The following is a 19,790-nucleotide window of genomic DNA, read 5'->3' on the forward strand; positions in this document are numbered from 1 at the left end:
CTGAGTGACCTCCTTGTATGTTCCTCAAGCCATTGAATCTCTTGCTGCACTGAATGCCGATCCTTGGGGCTCGACGTCTGGCATTGACTGTGATGGATTTATGCTCCATTGCCTTCCCAGTGTCCATCTGAAGGAGTTACTGGTACCCACATGGCTCTAGTACCTAATTTCTCCGACACCAAGTACTGCATTGGAGAACCATCAAGACCTTTCTGTCCCTGTTTCACCATATTCATTTTTTCTGAACGCCAGACACTCTTGCCTAGCTTTATGCAATAGTACATACTCCATACAAAATGGATCTCCCCTTTAAGAGCTCGCTTTAGGCATCATATTCTGGCTTCAACTCATGTTCTCCGTGCTCAGACATGCAGTCACTTGTTCTGGCTGTGTATTACAATCAGGTAAATGAACAGGCAGCTTGAAATTTGCACCAGAAGGAATAGGCGCAGGTTAATCACACACAACGATTCCCGGACTCATTATGGGGGCTTATCAAATTCGGCACCAAGAAGATATTATTTTTAAAAACGTCAACCTTCATTTCCATAAAGGTCATGATTAATCAAAATTTCGACTTTTGTTTGGATAAGTAACAGAAATAGACAAGGTTTATGCGGTGGATGGGATATACATGGATCAGAAGACCTTCCATCAGCTGACATGTGAGAAACCCATGATAAAGATCATGCTGGACAGAGTCAGGGAGCAGAATGAATTGAAGAAATGGGAAACGTGAAATTCAGTAAGTACAACACAACAGTGTAATGTCCTGACACAATGTCAATCAAACTGCCAATTGAAGAGATGTTGCCATCAGCAAGCAGTGGTATGAAGGTAGTAACATGTAAGTAGTAGCAAGTAGCTAGGACCATGTAAGTAGTAACATGTAATATGTAAGCAGTGACATGTAATTAGTACCATGTAAGTAGTACCATGCAAGCAATGGCATGTAACTATTAGCATGTAAGTAGTAACATGTAATGAGTAACATGTTATTAACATGTAAGCCAATATGATTACAATCAAGTGCTTTGAGGTTATTAAATCTGTGTGAAGGTGATCTGTAAGAAATTATGTTTCCTCCGGTGTAATAGATGGATTCTGACATCCATAATTTATTGATAACCACAGACTAATATACAGTGTGGTTGTGTTTAGCAATTTGTGGGTGATATATTTACTAAACTGAAGTCAAGGTACTCCCTCCACAATCCCTGGTGTCCCTGTTAATGCATAGGGATGACACAATACAATGTGAAGGGACACAGCTAAATCTAAATGAAAATACGGGTATGTGACTGGTGGCCATTGGCTTTGCCTCCTGCCAACTCACTGGAGTGTGGAATGATTTACATTGGAGTTTCAAAAGATGTGCAGAAAGAGTGCTACTCAGGAAGTCCTGATATAAGCCCAAGATAGAGTTGACAGGACCTCATTTGCTTCAAACAGCTGCACCTCCTGTTCAGCAGACCTAGGAACAGTCAATCCCTTCAGTAGCTTTGCGTGTTAATATTGTTGCACAGGATCTTAGAAGTCCAAACCCTTATTGCTTGCTGAGCACTAATGTGTATGAGTCAGGTGAAGCAGCTGAGGGGTGAGACTAAATGAGGCTACATTCAGGAGAGTTGGGACAGATACAAGGGGCTGAATGGGCTGATGTTCATAACATTTTACAGTTCTATGACTTTACTTTCCATCAATGTTACGTTTCCATAAAAGAGAACAAAATGCATGATCGAAATATGGTCCAGAATTTGATCTGGAATGTGATCGGTATATGTTCGGAAATGTGATCTGTATGTGAAATGGGATGTGATCTAGGATGTGAAATGGAATGTTATCTGGAATGTGATCCGGAATGTGACCCGGAATGTGATCCGAAATGTGATCTAGAATGTGATTTATAATGTGATCTGGAATGTGACCCAGAATGTGACCCAGAATGTGATCTGGAATGTGACCCAGAATATGATATAAAATATGACCGGGAATGAGATCTGGGAAGTGATCAGGAATGTGACACAGAATGTGACCTGGAATGAGCCCTGGAATGTGATATGGAATATGATCTAGAATGTGACCCGGAATATGATCTGGAATGTGACCTGGAATGTGATATAAAATATGATCTAGAATGTGAAATGGAATGTTACCCAGAATGTGATCTGGAATGTGATCCAGAATGTGATTGGGAATGTGATCTGGAATGTGATCCAGAATGTGACTGGGAATGTGATCTGGGAAGTGATCAGGAATGTGACCCAGAATGTGACCTGGAATGCGCCCTGGAATGTGATATGGAATATGATCTAGAATATGACCCGGAATGTGATCTGGAATGTTACCCGGAATATGATCTGGAATGTTACCCGGAATCACTAGGTCGATTCCGGAGTTGTGAAGATTAGTTTATGAGGAAAGACGAAGTAGATTGAGACTATACTCATTGGAATTTAGAAGAATGAGGGGGGATCTTATAGAAACATAAAATTATGAAGGGAATAGATAGGATAGAAGTAGGGAGTTTGTTTCCACTGGCGGGTGAAACTAGAACTAGGGGGCGTAGCCTCATAATAAGAGGGAGCAGATTTAGGACTGAGTTGAGGAGGAACTTCTTAACCCAATAGTCGTGAACCTGTGGGATTCCCTGCCTGGTGAAGCAGTTGAGGCTATCTCACTAAATGTTTTTAAGGCAAAGATAGGTAGATTTTTGAACAGTAAAGGAATAAAAGATTCCGGTGAGCAGGTGGCTAAGTGGATCTGAGTCCACAAAAAGATCAGCCATGATCATTATTGAATGGCAGAGTAGGCCCGAGGGGCCAGATGGCCAACTCCTTGTTCCTGGTTCTTATGTTCTTATGTGATCTGGATTGTGATCCAGAATATGATGCAGAATGTGACCCAGAATGTGATCTGGAATGTGACCTGGAATGTGATATGGAATGTGATCTAGAATGTGACCCAGAATATGATCCAGAATCTGTCCTGGAATGTGATCCGAGATGTGATCTGAAATGTGACCTGGAATGTGAGCCGGAATATGATCTGGGATAATATCTGGAATGTGACCTGGAATGTGATCTGGAATGTGATCTGGATCTGTAGGAGTGGTGGAGTTAAATTCAACAACAACTTTCAAAAAAGAATTAGAAAAGAAACTTGAAAAGGAAAAATTAGCAGGGCTGATTAACGGGGAACAGAATTAATTGGAACTCTATTTCAAAGAGCCAACATGGGTACTGTGGACTGAATGGTGTGTTGTAGGATTCTATGAAGGGAGTGAGCACAGAGCAATTGAGCTCGACACAAATCTGTTTAATCATCTAAGCATATTGAAAAGAAATGCTGAATGGCTGGGCTTGGGGAAGAGATGAGGAAGTTTTACCATTTCATCGTTACACAATAAGAATTTGATTTGTGCTGTTTTCATTCAACTTCAGATTGCTGGGTTAAAATGTTCTCCAGTAAAGTTACTAAACTGCATGTGGATATTAATCTCCTGATTTTAGCAGAGGAACAGTTTACAAAATTCTGCAACACTCACTAGAATATGGTTCACCTTCAAAGCCAGTTTTAGATAGACCTTCAGCAAGCGCCAAATATTATCCTCATCTTCACAGGTTCAGGTTCAGAGCTCATAGAATCATAGAATTTACAGCGCAGAAGGAGGCCATTCGACCCATCGAGTCTGCACCATCCCTCCACCTATTCCCGTAACCCAGTAACCCCACTTAACCTTTTTGGACACTAAGGGCAATTTACCATGACCAATCCACCTATCCCTGCACATCCTTGGACTGTGGGAGGAAACCGGAACACCCGGAGGAAGCCCACGGAGACACGGGGAGGACGTGCAGTCTCTGCACGGACAGTGACCCAAGCCGGAAATCAAATCCGGGACCCTGGAGCTGTGAAGCAACTGTGCTAACAACTGCGCTACCATGCTGCCCTTATATGCCTCAGATATCATATTCAAATCATTTGATACAGACACCAAAAGATGAAGCAAATGCCATTTCCAGTGTTTTGGTCTGACTTAAGGGGCCTCACGGTAGCATGGTGGTTAGCATCAATGCTTCACAGCTCCAGGGTCCCAGGTTCGATTCCCGGCTGGGTCACTGTCTGTGTGGAGTCTGCACGTCCTCCCCGTGTGTGCGTGGGTTTCCTCCGGGTGCTCCGGTTTCCTCCCACAGTCCAAAGATGTGCGGGTTAGGTGGATTGGCCATGCTAAATTGCCCGTAGTGTAAGGTTAATGGGGGGATTGTTGGGTTACGGGTATACGGGTTACGTGGGTTTAAGTGGGGTGATCATTGTTCGGCACAACATCGAGGGCCGAAGGGCCTGTTCTGTGCTGTACTGTTCTATGTTCTATGTTAATGATACATTCACAAAATAGAATTTGCAAGCTTGATGGTGAAATTCCTGTTTGTCAGAGAGACCCGTGCCTTGAAAACACATCAGGTATGTAAAGGGAAAAGACAGATTGAAGTTTTTGATGTGCTGTGGTTCTGATGAAGGGCCGTCCCCCTAAATTTAACCTGGCTTTTCTCTTCATAGGTGTCAGATCTGCTGTGTTTCGTTTGCTGGTGGGTTGTTGGGCTGGTGAGTCACCATCCCACAGCAGAATGAGGCCTGGTTGATTTTAAATCCCATCGGCCTGTGAATGGTGTGATAGGCAGGAGATGGAGGAAAATAGCTTGGATCAAAGCATGGTTCACGCTCCTGAGCTGAGATCACAGCAGGGGAGGCGGAACCATTCTCACTCCAACGTCCTGCTCGTAACACCTGGTGAAAAAAGCGATCAGTGGCTTCAGGCCCTGATATGGTGGATTTTAATACACCCAGCCTGCACCCACAGATATAGATTTCAAAACATTCCCTTGTGCTTCAAATTTGCACATTATTGATATCACAAAATGTCAATGGAGTCTCACCATGTCACTGGATGCGCTAAACCTGGGCGCGATCATCGACAATACTAAAGGTCAAAGGGTAGAGGTGGGAATGTGGAAAAGGTCATGTTCCAAAGCCACATCCTGATGTGGACAGAAATATCTCTCGTATGAGTTAAATAAATTGTAATAGATGAGGTTTGACAGTGATCGAGCCATTCGCATATGAATCCCAACCCTAATGAAGTTGATAGCCTAACCAGCCGCTGGAATGGAGAGGAGTTGATGGTCACAGATCCCATTAATCACCTGCCCCGGAATCACTGACCTTGGAATCAGTCACCACAGAACCACTGAGCCCAGAATCACTGGCCCCAGAATCACAGAACCCAGATCAGTGACCTCAGAATCACTGACCATGGAGTCAGTGACCCTGGAAACAGAGACCCCAAAAACAACGATTACGGAATCAGTGACCCTGAAATCAGTGAGCCCAGAATCATTGACCCCGGAATCAGTGATCCCAGAATCCCTGGCCCCAGAATCAATGACTTGGGAATCAGTGACCCTGGAATAACAGACCCCAGAAACACTGACCCGAGAATAAGTGACCCCCGAATCTCAGAACCTGAATCAGTGACTTGGGAATCACGGAACCCGGATCAGCGATCCCAGAATCAGTGACTCTGAAATCACGGACCCCTGAATCACAGACCGCAGAATCAGTGGCCCCAGAATTGCTGACCCTGGAATCAGTGAGCCTAGAATCAGTGACTCCAGAATCAGTGACCCCGGAATCAATGACTCCAGAATCACTGACCACGGAATCATTGACCATGGAATCTGTGAAATGGGAATTACTTACCTCAGAATCAATGACCCTGGATTCAGTGACCCCTGATACATCATCTCCGTGAATCAGTGACACCTGATACACCAACCCTGGGAATCAGTGACCCTTGAATCAGTGACCCTGGAATCACTGACCCCAGAATCACTGACCACGGAATCACTGACCCTAGAATAGTGAACCCGGATCAGTAACCCCGGATCAGTGACCCCCGAATCAGTGACCCCAGAATCAATTACCCCAGAATCGCTGATCTCGGAATCAGTGACCCGAGAATTAGTGACCCAGAATCAGTGACTCTCAAATCAGTGACCCTCAAATCATGAACTAGGAATCACTGACCTCGGAATCACTGACCCCGGAATCACTGCCCCAGAATTGACCCTGGAATCACTGACTCCTGGATTGCTGACCTCGGAATCACTGACACCAGAATCAGTGATGCTGGGAATCACTGACCCCGGAAATCTCTGACTCATAAATCAATGGCCTAGGAATCACTGACCCTGGGAATCACTGACCCCGGGAATCACTGATTTGGGAATGATGATCCCGGGAATAGATGAACCCGAAATCACTGACCCCGGGATCGCTGATTCCAGAAACAGGTGACCGTGAAATCACTGACCCTGGAATCACTGACCCCTGGAATCACTGACCCAGGAATCAATGGCACCGGAATCAATGACCTGGAAATCATTGACCCAGGAATCAGTGAGCATGGAATCAATGAACCTGGAATCACTGACCGCAGAATCATTGACCCAGGAATCAGTGCCACTGGGAATCAATGACCGTGGAGTCACTGACCCTGGGAATCAGTGATCCCAGAATTAGTGCCTGGAATCACTGACCCCAGAGTAAATGACCCGGAATCATTGACACCATAATCACTGTCCAGGGAATCAGTGACCTGAGAATCAGTGATCGCGGAAGCACTGACCCTGGAATCAGTGACGCTAGAATCATTGACCTCAGAGTCACTAACCCTGGAAATCAGTGACCTCAGAATCAATGACCCCGGGAACCAGTGAGCCCGGGAAACAGTGACCCCAGGAATCAGTGACCTCGGGAATCAGTGACCCTGGAAATCAGTGACCCCAGGAATCAATAACCCTCGGAATCAGTGACCCTGGGAATCACTGACCCCGGGAATCACTGACCACAGAATCAGTGATCCTGGGAATCAGTGACCCTGAATCATTGACCCCAGAGTCACTAACCCTGGGAATCAGTGACCCTGGAAATCAGACCTCATAATCAATAACCCCCAGAATTAGTGACCCTGGGAATCAGTGACCCCGGGAGTCACTGACTGCAGAATCAGTGACCCTGGGACTCAGTGACCCTGGAATCAGTGGTCACTCTATTTTACACGATTGTTACTTTCCTACATTTGTGAAGTGATTCTCTCCAACTGCTTATGGCAGTCATCTCAACCTCTCTTTTTTTAAAAACTGTACAAAAATGCCCTAAAAATAGTCAAATTTAAAATGTTGGGTGCCGACCCTTCTGGGCTCACCATATAGTTTGTGGGACATTGGAGGAATCAGACATGAAAGCCAAAGTATGTTAAAGATTTTTATTAATCTGGGAAACGTCTGAACATTCAGCTCCACTTCAGCCAGACTGAAGATCGACTGAATACTGACTAAAATAAATTGGATCATGTGTCTGAAATATCTGACAACTCTCTGGAAATAGTTGTACCACTGTCTTTATTACTGAGCTCTGAAACATTTCAAAGAACAAAGAACAAAGAAAATTACAGCACAGGAACAAGCCCTTCGGCCCTCCCAGCCTTCGCCGATCCAGATCCTTTATCTAAACCTGCCGCCTATTTTCCAAGGATCCCTCTGCTCCCCACCCGTTTATATATCTGTCTAGATGCATCTTAAATGATGCTATCGTGCCCGCCTCTACCACCTCCGCTGGCAAAGCGTTCCAGGCACCCACCACCCTCTGCGTAAAAAACTTTCCACGCACATCTCCCTTAAACTTTCCCCCTCTCACCTTGAAATCGTGACCCCTTGTAATTGACACCCCCACTCTTGGAAAAAGTTTGTTGCTATCCACCCTGTCCATACCTCTCATAATTTTGTAGACCTCAATCAGGTCCCCCCTCAACCTCCCTCTTTCCAACGAAAACAATCCTAATCTACTCAACCTTTCTTCATAGCTAGCACCCTCCATACCAGGCAACATCCTGGTGAACCTCCTCTGCACCCTCTCTAAAGCATCCACATCCTTCTGGTAATGTGGCGACCAGAACTGCATGCAGTATTCCAAATGTGGCCTAACCAAAGTCCTATACAACTGTAACATGACCTGCCGACTCTTGTACTCAAAATCCCATCCAAGCATACTGTATGCCTTCTTGACCACTCTATCAACCTGCGTTGCCACCTTCAGGGTACAATTTCAGAAAGGTATATTTAATTGGCAAACCCTGGGCTGTCCAACCAGGCACATGGCCCAAGATGCACACAGCCAGACCGAGGAAAAACCAGGAGAGACTCCTAGTAAGTTTGGAAGAAGCATTTTGTTGAGTTAACAAGTGTGGGGCCTCTCTAACAATATACATTCAGTCTGAAATTCTCCAACCGTCTCATACTAACATTCCTCAAATAGGGGTGTGGGGAATGTAAAGAGAGAGATGGAGACAAAAGAGTAAAAGAGAGAGGGGGAGGGTGAAAATAAAGAGAAATAGTATGATGCAGATTTGGGATTAAGAGCAAGGAGGAGGGGGATCCAGATAGCCAGAGACTGGACACAGATCCACAAGTGGAATCTGACCAGCCTGGTGGAGGAAGTAAGAAAAGACCTTCAAAGGTGGGGCTCACTCTCACTCTCCCTGGTGGAGAGATCAAGATGGACGTACTGCCAAAGTTCCTCTTCCTGTTTAGATCCATTCCAATCTTCATCCCGAGGGCTTTTTCCAAAATGTAGACAGTCTAATCATGGTGATTGTGTGTGTGTGGTGGAGGGAAGGAGGGGTGGGGGGGGGGGGGGGGGGGGGGGGGAGAACCTGAGAATTCCCAAGCAGACACTGCAAAGAAGGGAAATCAAAGGGGGCTTGGCCTTACCGAACGTACAATACTACCACTGGGCAGCAACGGCAGAAAGAGTGAGGGGATGGGTACAAGAACCCGACACAGATTGGGAACAAATGGAGAAGGCATCCTGTAAAGGAACAACCCTCCGTGCTCTGGCCACAGCAGCACTCCCATCCCCCTCAACCATCCCCTTCAATGAGCCCAGTGGTAGCGGCCACGCTGAGAACGTGGACCCAGTTGACACAGCACTTCGGGATAACCAAAATGTCCCTTATGGCCCCCATCTGAGGCAATCACAGGTCCCCCCCCCCCCCCCCCAACCAATACTAGATACCACCTTCAAAAGATGGAGGCGGCACGGAGGCACATTGACGGTCGGGAACTTCTACATAGAGCACAGACTGGCGACACTGGACAAACTGACGAGTAAGTGGAAACTAGCAAAAGGACAGGAAATGAGGCACCTCCAAATAAAACACTTCCTCCGTAAAGAGACAGTGGGGTACCCCGGGGCCCCAGAAAGCACACTACTAGAGGACCTGATAGGCACAAGCAACGAGGTGGGGGGGGGGGGGGGGGGGGGGGGGGGGGGGGGCCTATGTGGGAAAACATGCGGACAGCTACTGGACAGAGCCCGAACACCACTGGACGGGACCAGACGAAAATGGGAGGGCAAACTGGGGACAGAGGCAGGATGGGGGACTCTGGAACGAAGCACTGAGCAGGGCCAACTCCACCTCCTCCTGCGCAAGGCTCAGCCTAATGCAGCTCAAAGTGGTGCACAGAGCGCACCTGACCAGAACCCGAATGAGCAGGTTCTTCCCGGAGGTGGAGGTTAAATGTGAGCGGTGCCAGAGGGGCCCGGCCAACCACACCCACATGTTTTGGGCTTGCCCCAAACTTGCTGGGTTCTGGGCAGCCTTCTCCGAGGCAATGTCCAAGGTTGTGGGGTGAGGGTGAAGCCTTGCCCAATAGTGGCAATCTTTGGAATATCGGAGCAGCCAGAGTTACACATGGGGAAGGAGGCCAACTTTCTCTTCCCTAATCGCATGCCGGAGAATCCTGCTCGGCTGGCGATCGGCAGCACCGCCCAAAGCTGCAGACTGGCTCGCTGACCTTTCGGAATTTCTCCACCCGGAGAAGATTAAGTATGCAATTCGAAGGTCAGAGGAAGGCTTCCTGGATACTTGGGGGCAGTTTGTCGGCCTGTTCCAAAACCTATTTGAGGCCAGCAACAAGAAGTAACCTAATGAGAATTTCTTTTAAAAACACCAAGATTTCATAGAATTTCATAGAATTTACAGTGCAGAAGGAGGCCATTCGGCCCATCAAGTCTGCACCGGCTCCTGGAAAGAGCACCTTACCCCCTACCCAAGGTTAACACCTCCACCCTATCCCCATAACCCAGTAACCCCACCCAACACTCAGGGCAATTTTGGACACTAAGGGCAATTTATCATGGCCAATCCACCTAACCTGCAAATCTTTGGACTGTGGGAGGAAACCGGAGCACCCGGAGGAAACCCACGCACACAGGGGGAGGATGTGCAGACTCCGCACAGACAGTGACCATGGAGCTGTGAAGCGATTGTGCTATCCACAATGCTACCGTGCTGCCTAGATAGATGAGGTACCAAAAGACAGCGCAACTCCGGGGGGGGGGGGGGGGGGGGGGGGGGGGGTTATATACGACTGTTTATAAATATGGGAAATGCCAATGAAAGATTTTTTAAAAAGAGCAAGGAGGAGAGACAGAGAATGAGAGGTGCGGGAGGAGAATGAGTAGAGAGAGAGCATGGGGTGGGAGGGTTGAGAGAGAAGGGAGAAAGAAAGAAGAGCATGGGAGAAGGAGGAACACAAGCAATGGACAGAATGCCAGAAGTGTAGGGAAGATTTTATTTCGCCATGTGGCGTGTATTTGTAACCATTTCTCACCTGACATTCGAAAGTGAAGCAAAATGGATTTCTCCACACAATGATAACTCTTCAAACATTATCTCGGTGTACCCCCTTTCACTACCCTGTTCCCCTGAAAGCAATGCCACATGCTGCTGGTCAGTTTGAAGGGCCTGTAGCACTTTGTCCAACTTAAAACTGGACTATAAGTGCTAACAAGCTATTCGGCCACAGAGGCATCATGGTCAAATGTTGCTCCATCCCAAGCTGCTCTTATACAAATGCACTGGCTGGCTGCAGGCACTGGACTGGGGTCTGGGGTGTGAACTCTGCCAGATTCATCCATCATAGGCCCTGACTGTGGTGTCAGATCTTGCTTCACTCAGCACAAAGCGAGTATTGAACCTCTCCCCTTTGAAGATGGAACATAGAACATAGAACATAGAATAGTGCAGCACAGAACAGGCCCTTCGGCCCTCGATGTTGTGCCGAGCATTGTCCGAGGAGGTGGACTGTCTCTGCAAGGAATAGGAAAGGGATAGAGTTGAGGACTGGAAAAATGGGAGGAATGTCTGAATTGCAATGAATATGATAATAGAGAGATCTAGAAGAGAACATTGCAGTGAACCAGTGGTTGAGAAATAATGGCCTGGATTCTTGCATATCTGGAACATTGGATCACATTGTGGTTTTGCAAAAGACATGGATCCAGCTCTTGGTTTGTAACAGTATAGGTAGCAGAGGAGGAACATATCAGCCATGATAGAATGGTGGATCATACTCAATGGGCCAAATGACCCAATTCTGCTTCTATATCTTATGAATTTATGAACTCACACAGGACCTTCCCTGTTTGTTATGGAATGTCAGGATAAGGGAGGGAAAGACAGGAAGAAAACCAAAAAAAAGACATTTGAGTTGGCCATTCAGCCCCTCGAGCCATTCCCAGCAATCAATTACAGCTGTAGTTAATTTCAAATTGCTGCCTTTGCTCCCTTTCCCTTGCTGACTGTCCCTAACACCAATCCATCAATCCCAGTCTTAAAACCTCCCATTATATCAGAACCCACAGTTTTCCGAGGGAGTGAGTTCTAAATTTCTGATATCCTTTGGTTGGAAAAATGCCTCCTGATATTGATCCTCAAGGCTCTTGTTCAGATTTATGATGATTTACCCCTCATCCTGGTTCCCCCTTGTGTGGTTGTAGTTTCTCCCCAGCTACCCACTCAAACCCTTTTAACATTATAAACACCTCGATCGTCTCACCTCTTCCTCCCTCAATCATAAAATCCCTACAGTGCAGAAGGAGGCCATTTGGCCCATCAAATCTGCACCGATCCGCCAATTTAGCATGGCCGATTCACCTGACTCAATACTCAAGAGGTCGTGAGCAGCTTGTGCTCATAATTCAACCCTCTTTTTTCAATAATTTGACAAATAAATAAATAATGACAAATAAGGCCAGCATTTATCTTCCATCCCTAAGTCAGAAGGGGGTGGTGAGCCACTTCTCAGATCTGGTGTCATCCTGAGAATGGACTGTGGCACAGTGGTTAGCACTGCTACCTCACTGCGACTGGGATTCGGGTTCAATTCTGGCCTTGGGTGACTGTGTGCAGTCTGCACGTTCACCCCGTGTCTGCGTGGGTTCCCTCCGGGTGCTCCGGTTTCCTCCCACAGTCCAAAGATGTGCAGGTTAGATGGATTGGCCATGCTAAATTGCCCTTAATGTCCAACGGTTAGATTGGGTTACGGGGATGGGGCGGGGGAGTGGGTCCTGGTAGGTGGCTCTTTCAGAGGGTCAGTGCAGGCTCGATGGGCCGAATGGCCTCCTTGTGCACTATAGAGATTCTCTGATTCTAAATCTGCATCGCGCCCACTTCAAACTCAATGGGCGGCGCACCAGATTTCTGGTGTGGCACAACATTGGGATTCTCCGTTTCGCCAGCTGGTCATTGGGGTTTCCCATTGTGGGGCAGCCCCACGCCATCTGGAAACCCTGGACTGCCGGCAAAATGGAGAATCCCGACGGCAGAGAATTCAGCCCAATATATCCTACCTGAGGTGCAGTCATTAATACTCAGAACAAATCTCCCGATGTGGTACAAACCAAGGGTGCAGAAATTTACAAGTGCCCTTCTCCCGAAATTACCTGGAAGAAATAATCCAACAATTTCAGCTTTTCCAGCTCTGGGCTGTTGTCCCGGAAACACACTTCAGCCTTATCTTCACTGCATTGCCTGAAGACAGATGGGAACTGAGCCACGTGGAAGAGATAGGTGTCCAGGTACTGGTTGGCACTTTGGGAAAGAGAGATCTGCGGATCCCACCACACGACAGGCCTTGCCAATCTGTCCCTGTATCTGGATGGCAGCAGGAGGGAATGTAGTTTCCGCGCGACTACAGGCTGACTGACATGAAGGCCCAGAATTCTGTCCAAGTGGAAAGCAGCGACCTCCTTCAGGTCACCGAGCTCCTTCACAACTCCACAAACTCCAGCTCTGCACTGGTCTCTGCTGCCCTCTCCAGGAAGTGTACGGTTAATGCCCAAGACGACACGGACCATCTGCTTCCCCTTGGTCAGGCGGTCAACCTTCTGAACAAATCCTTCAGCAAGGAACTTTACCAGCTGCGCATCTCTCTGACTGAACCACGTGCTGGGTTTGTTTGAGGGTGACCCCCCAAGGAAATCCATCGAGTGGAAAGTGCCAAACTGGGAACATTGCAAGTTGTTTTTTGCTGGTTTCTTTACATCTTTCCTCTTCTTCACTTCTTGTCTTACTGGGGAATCCGCATTATTCTTCCTGCCTGATTTCTGAGTGGTGACCTTATCCATAGCGTCTTGTGGAGCACCCACTATTTCATTGTCCTCTCCCAACCACTTCACACCACTTTTGCTTTTTGTCTTTCTGACTTTGTAGGCCTTTTCATTTAGGTTTGACTCTATAATCTGCACAGAATTCGGAACAAAAAACTCCTTCCATTTGTATTTACTCTTCGGTTGTAAAACACTCTGGCGAACACCTCTGCCTTTGACTCCATTTGCTCTTGCATAAGGCTGCTCAGCTCCCCGGCTATGGGGCTCCCTCTCCATTGCCATTGAGGTGACATCCAATGTTTGCATTCTGCAAAGCAGGAGATACACAGATCCAAGCAGGCTGGCACATAGAAGCATTTTCTTCCGGTTCAGTCTCATACTTGACCGTCGCAGAGAAACCACAGGTGCCAAGAAAACGGTGAAGTTTTAAAATTCCGGTACAGTTTAAAGAACCGTTCAAGAATCAAGATTCACTTCAATTCTGCCTGTCGCTCCATCGCACTCTTTATTGGTTAAGCGTAGCCCCCGCATCCAAGGCAGAGCAATGAATATTTGGGAATTCTTAGAAGACGATGACGCATTGAAGAAGCTGAGATATTTTTATATATAGAATAATGAATGGTTGGGAGCTTCATGCAGATGAAATGTCACCAAGGGGTTCAGAGGATGATGAAAACTGCAAAGATAAAATCCACATGATATATATTCAAGTCCCAAAAGTAGATTACAGCCTTGATTTAATTGTGGGTAAATCTGCAACTCCAGGCAGCATAAGGCAATTCAACTTTAGGCAATAATTTACTCTTTCATGAAGATATTTTACGGAATTTTAAACCAGTGAAATTTATACCATGTACACAGTATGTTATATCAGTGTGGTGTATCTACTGTTTGAAGGTATTTTATATCAGTGTAGCATATACACTGTTTTATGGTATTTTGTATCAGTGTGGTGTATATACTGTTTTATGGTATTTTATATCAATGTGGTGTATACAATGTTACACGGTATTTTATATCAATGTGGTGTATACACTGTTACATGGTATTTTATATCAGTGTGGTGTATACACTGTTTTATGATATTTTATATCAGTTAGGTGTATATACTGTTACATGGTATTTTATATCAATGTGGTGTATACACTGTTACATGGTATTTTATATCAGTGTCGTGTATACACTGTATCATGGTATTTTATATCAGTGTGGTGTATACACTGTTTTATGGTATTTTATATCAGTTAGGTGTATATACTGTTACATGGTATTTTATATCAATGTGGTGTATACACTGTTACATGGTATTTTATATCAATGTGGTGTATACACTGTTACATGGTATTTTATATCAGTGTGGTGTATACACTGTTTTATGGTATTTTATATCAGTTAGGTGTATATACTGTTACATGGTATTTTATATTAATGTGGTGTATACACTGTTACATGGTATTTTATATCAGTGTGGAGTATACACTGTTACATGGTACTTTATATTAATGTGGTGTATACACTGTTACATGGTATTTTATATCAGTATGGTGTATACACTGTTACATGGTACTTTATATCAGTGTGCAGTAAACACTGTTACATGGTACTTTATATCAGTGTGGTGTATACACTGTTACATGGTATTTTATATCAGTGTGGTGTATACACTGTTTGATGGTATTTTAAATCAGTGCAGTGTATACACTGTTACATGGTATTTTATATCAATGTGGTGTATACACTGTTACATGGTATTTTATATCAATGTGGTGTATACACTGTTACATGGTATTTTATATCAGTGTGGTGTATACACTGTTACATGGTATTTTATATCAGTATGGTGTACACACTGTTTGAAGGTATTTTATATCAGTATGGTGTACACACTGTTTGAAGGTATTTTATATCAGTATGGTGTACACACTGTTTGAAGGTATTTTATATCAATGTGGTGTACACACTGTTTGAAGGTATTTTATATCAGTGTGGTGTACACACTGTTTGAAGGTATTTTATATCAATGTGGTGTACACACTGTTTGAAGGTATTTTATATCAGTGTGGTGTACACACTGTTTGAAGGTATTTTATATCAGTGTGGTGTACACACTGTTTGAAGGTATTTTATATCAATGTGGTGTACACACTGTTTGAAGGTATTTTATATCAATGTGGTGTACACACTGTTTGAAGGTATTTTATATCAGAGTGGTGTACACACTGTTTGAAGGTATTTTATATCAGTGTGGTGTACACACTGTTTGAAGGTATTTTATATCAGTGTGGTGTACACACTGTTTGAAGGTATTTTATATCAGTGTGGTGTACACACTGAAGGTATTTTATATCAGTGTGGTGTACACACTGTTTGAAGGTATTTTATATCAGTGTGGTGTACACACTGTTTGAAGGTATTTTATATCAGTGTGGTGTACACACTGAAGGTATTTTATATCAGTATGGTGTACACACTGTTTGAAGGTATTTTATACCAATGTGGTGTACACACTGTTTGAAGGTATTTTATATCAGTGTGGTGTACACACTGTTTGAAGGTATTTTATATCAGTGTGGTGTACACACTGAAGGTATTTTATATCAGTGTGGTGTACACACTGTTTGAAGGTATTTTATATCAGTGTGGTGTACACACTGAAGGTATTTTATATCAGTGTGGTGTACACACTGTTTGAAGGTATTTTATATCAGTGTGGTGTACACACTGAAGGTATTTTATATCAGTGTGGTGTACACACTGTTTGAAGGTATTTTATATCAGTGTGGTGTACACACTGTTTGAAGGTATTTTATATCAATGTGGTGTACACACTGTTTGAAGGTATTTTATATCAGTGTGGTGTACACACTGTTTGAAGGTATTTTATATCAGTGTGGTATACACACTGTTTGAAGGTATTTTATATCAATGTGGTGTACACACTGTTTGAAGGTATTTTATATCAGAGTGGTGTACACACTGTTTGAAGGTATTTTATATCAGTGTGGTGTACACACTGTTTGAAGGTATTTTATATCAGTGTGGTGTACACACTGTTTGAAGGTATTTTATATCAGTGTGGTGTACACACTGAAGGTATTTTATATCAGTGTGGTGTACACACTGTTTGAAGGTATTTTATATCAGTGTGGTGTACACACTGTTTGAAGGTATTTTATATCAGTGTGGTGTACACACTGAAGGTATTTTATATCAGTATGGTGTACACACTGTTTGAAGGTATTTTATACCAATGTGGTGTACACACTGTTTGAAGGTATTTTATATCAGTGTGGTGTACACACTGTTTGATGGTATTTTATATCAGTGTGGTGTACACACTGAAGGTATTTTATATCAGTGTGGTGTACACACTGTTTGAAGGTATTTTATATCAGTGTGGTGTACACACTGAAGGTATTTTATATCAGTGTGGTGTACACACTGTTTGAAGGTATTTTATATCAGTGTGGTGTACACACTGAAGGTATTTTATATCAGTGTGGTGTACACACTGTTTGAAGGTATTTTATATCAGTGTGGTGTACACACTGTTTGAAGGTATTTTATATCAGTGTGGTGTACACACTGAAGGTATTTTATATCAGTATGGTGTACACACTGTTTGAAGGTATTTTATATCAGTGTGGTGTACACACTGTTTGAAGGTATTTTATATCAATGTGGTGTACACACTGTTTGAAGGTATTTTATATCAGTGTGGTGTACACACTGTTTGAAGGTATTTTATATCAGTGTGGTATACACACTGTTTGAAGGTATTTTATATCAGTGTGGTGTACACACTGAAGGTATTTTATATCAGAGTGGTGTACACACTGTTTGAAGGTATTTTATATCAGTGTGGTATACACACTGTTTGAAGGTATTTTATATCAGTGTGGTGTACACACTGTTTGAAGGTATTTTATATCAGTGTGGTGTACACACTATTTGAAGGTATTTTATATCAGTGTGGAGTATACACTGGGCAGGATTCTCCGTTTGGGAGACGAAGGGCGCAGTTCACCCGAAATATGTCTATGTCCGGTTTCGGGCATGTTTAGCGGGGTGTTTGTCGGCACTTGTAGCTCATTTAAATATGTGCAATAAGGGACACATCCAGATCACAAATTTACTCAAGGCTCCGTTAAATCCCATGAGAGGTTTTGAGTGTCGTGAACCTCACGAAAGCCCTCTCTCGAGATTCACTGGCTGCCATGTCCTGACACCAAGTCAATTGTGATGGGATTGTTGAATTGCATCCCAAGGGCATGATTCTCCGGAAATATATAAGCCGGCAATTCAACATTAATTGGCCCATTTAATGAGGCCTCAAGGGCTTCTCACCGCAAATAACGCCTCGCCAGCTGATTGTCCGTGACCGCGCTAGCCAGTCGCCTGCTATTTCACAGTTACTTCATTGCAGTGTTAATGTAAACCTACTTGTAACAATAAAGATTATTATTATGCAAGGTCGAGCAGCACTTAAATTGCACTTGCTCAGCCAAACCCAGCCAGTTTGCAATAATGGCGCCGAGGAGATCAACCCCAAGATTCAGGGACTCTGACCTGGGAAGGCTCCTGGATGTAGTGGGGGCCAGGAGGGATGTCCTGGAGGGTCCCAGAGGGTGAGCAACAAGGCAGCCGGTGCTGCCTGGGATGAGGTGGTGGCAGCCGTTAGTTCAAACAGCATTACCAAGAGGACTGGCCTCCAGTGCAGGAAGAAGGTGAACAACCGACTCACACGGGCAGCACGCGTGAGTACACACTAACACCCCCCCCCCCCAATGGTGCACCCACCCCCAACTCTTCAAGTGACCAGCCCTCCCTCCCCCTGCCACAACCCCGCCTTCATACACTCTCTCCCACCATTGTGAGCCACGTGTGTTACTAACGATGCCCTCTCTGTGTCTCCTCAGGAAAAGCTCTCCCACAATTGGTGGGAGAGGGCCCAAACTAACGGAGGGGTGCCAGAGATAAGAATCCTCATCTTCTTCAAGGAACGGGCCCTAGAGGTGACAGGTGTGGCCGAGGACAGATCGGTCACCCATGCAGGGGATGGTGGATGCTGCAGAGGTGAGGAACAACCGGGCCTTACAGAATGACCCATCCCTCTCACTGACCACATGTCCATTCTCCTGCAGATCCTGCAGCCGATGGTGCTGGTCCATCTCGGGCGGCCCCTTCTCCTGAATCCGAGGAGAACATCATGGAGGAGAGCTCCCAGGATGTCACCATGGTCACGGCACAGTTGTCATCCCACCCCACCAGCACAGATGCACATACCTCAGTGGGAAATGTTGGTAGTCAGGCATCTGGTGAGCACCCACACTACTGATGATGTACATCAGGTGGAGTCAGGAACCCTCAGGCGAGCTGGCAGCTGGAGGTCTGCTGGATCCCAGGACCTAGCTGGGTCCTGGCCAGATGCCGAGCTTGTGTAAGTGGGTTCCCCAGAGCTGATGAAGACGATAGGGAGTGGCCAGGATGTTCAGAGGGAGATGCCTGCGCCGGTCCAGCAGATCCATAGCAGCTTGGAGGAGTTACAGAGGCTACAGGTGCAGGCGATGGGGCTGGCAATTAGTGGCCCTGAGGCCAACACTAGTAGTGTGGCGACCACAGTGGATTGTCTGGTGCACAACGTCGGTACCATTAGTGAAGATGTCCAAGGCGTCGCGCAGTCGGTGACGGCCTTGCTTAAGGCCTCGGCAGAATGTCTGCCTCACTGGGGAATGTCACCCAGCATTAGGCTGGCCTTGATGAGGTTCTGCAGGACATGTCCCTCTCTCAGGTGGGCATTGCCAAGGCGCTGCGGAGCTTGTCCCAGTCACTGAGGAGCATCGCCAAGGGCATCAACACCATGGTGCGGACCATGGAATACCGCGAGGGCAGGCAGAGCCAGATGATGCACGGGCAGCTGGGGCTTGAACCAGCTCCACCTCCATTCCCAGGCAAACCCCAGGGCTCTATGGGCACCGACCGGGAGGAGAGGACGCTTCGTGCCAGGCTGGACCAGTCCTATAGAGTGGCGATGGTGGGCACCAGTTCCCCCGAGTTCCATTCTTCTGATGAGGCCACGCCTCGAGGTCAGCACACGGGACAGGGCGGCACAGATGTGCATGTGCCACCGACAAGTGAGCTGGGGCCTTTCGGCCCAAGAGCCCCCAAAGGATGCCCGCCAGGGGCATCGAACGCCACGGGACAAAGTAAGCGGCTGGCTGCCTTCACCTCTGATGTGCATCCTGAGGAGACACAAAGACATAGTGGTTGAGCTA

At 45.7% G+C, this 19,790-nt stretch overlaps 1 protein-coding gene across 1 annotated transcript in view; it reads right to left on the reverse strand.

Annotated features, from left to right (window-relative positions):
* LOC119971412 (Golgi-associated kinase 1A-like) overlaps nucleotides 1-19,790 on the reverse strand; it is a 48,816-nt gene that overhangs the window by 20,437 nt on the left and 8,589 nt on the right. Inside the window, exon 2 of the mRNA XM_038806897.1 lies at nucleotides 12,850-14,191. Within this exon, the coding sequence (XP_038662825.1) occupies nucleotides 12,850-13,893 (1,044 nt within the window). The 5' untranslated portion in view covers nucleotides 13,894-14,191. The remainder of the gene's footprint in view (nucleotides 1-12,849; nucleotides 14,192-19,790) is intronic.

Source organism: Scyliorhinus canicula, chromosome 9 (assembly GCF_902713615.1).
Source record: "Scyliorhinus canicula chromosome 9, sScyCan1.1, whole genome shotgun sequence".
Taxonomy (NCBI): domain Eukaryota; kingdom Metazoa; phylum Chordata; class Chondrichthyes; order Carcharhiniformes; family Scyliorhinidae; genus Scyliorhinus; species Scyliorhinus canicula.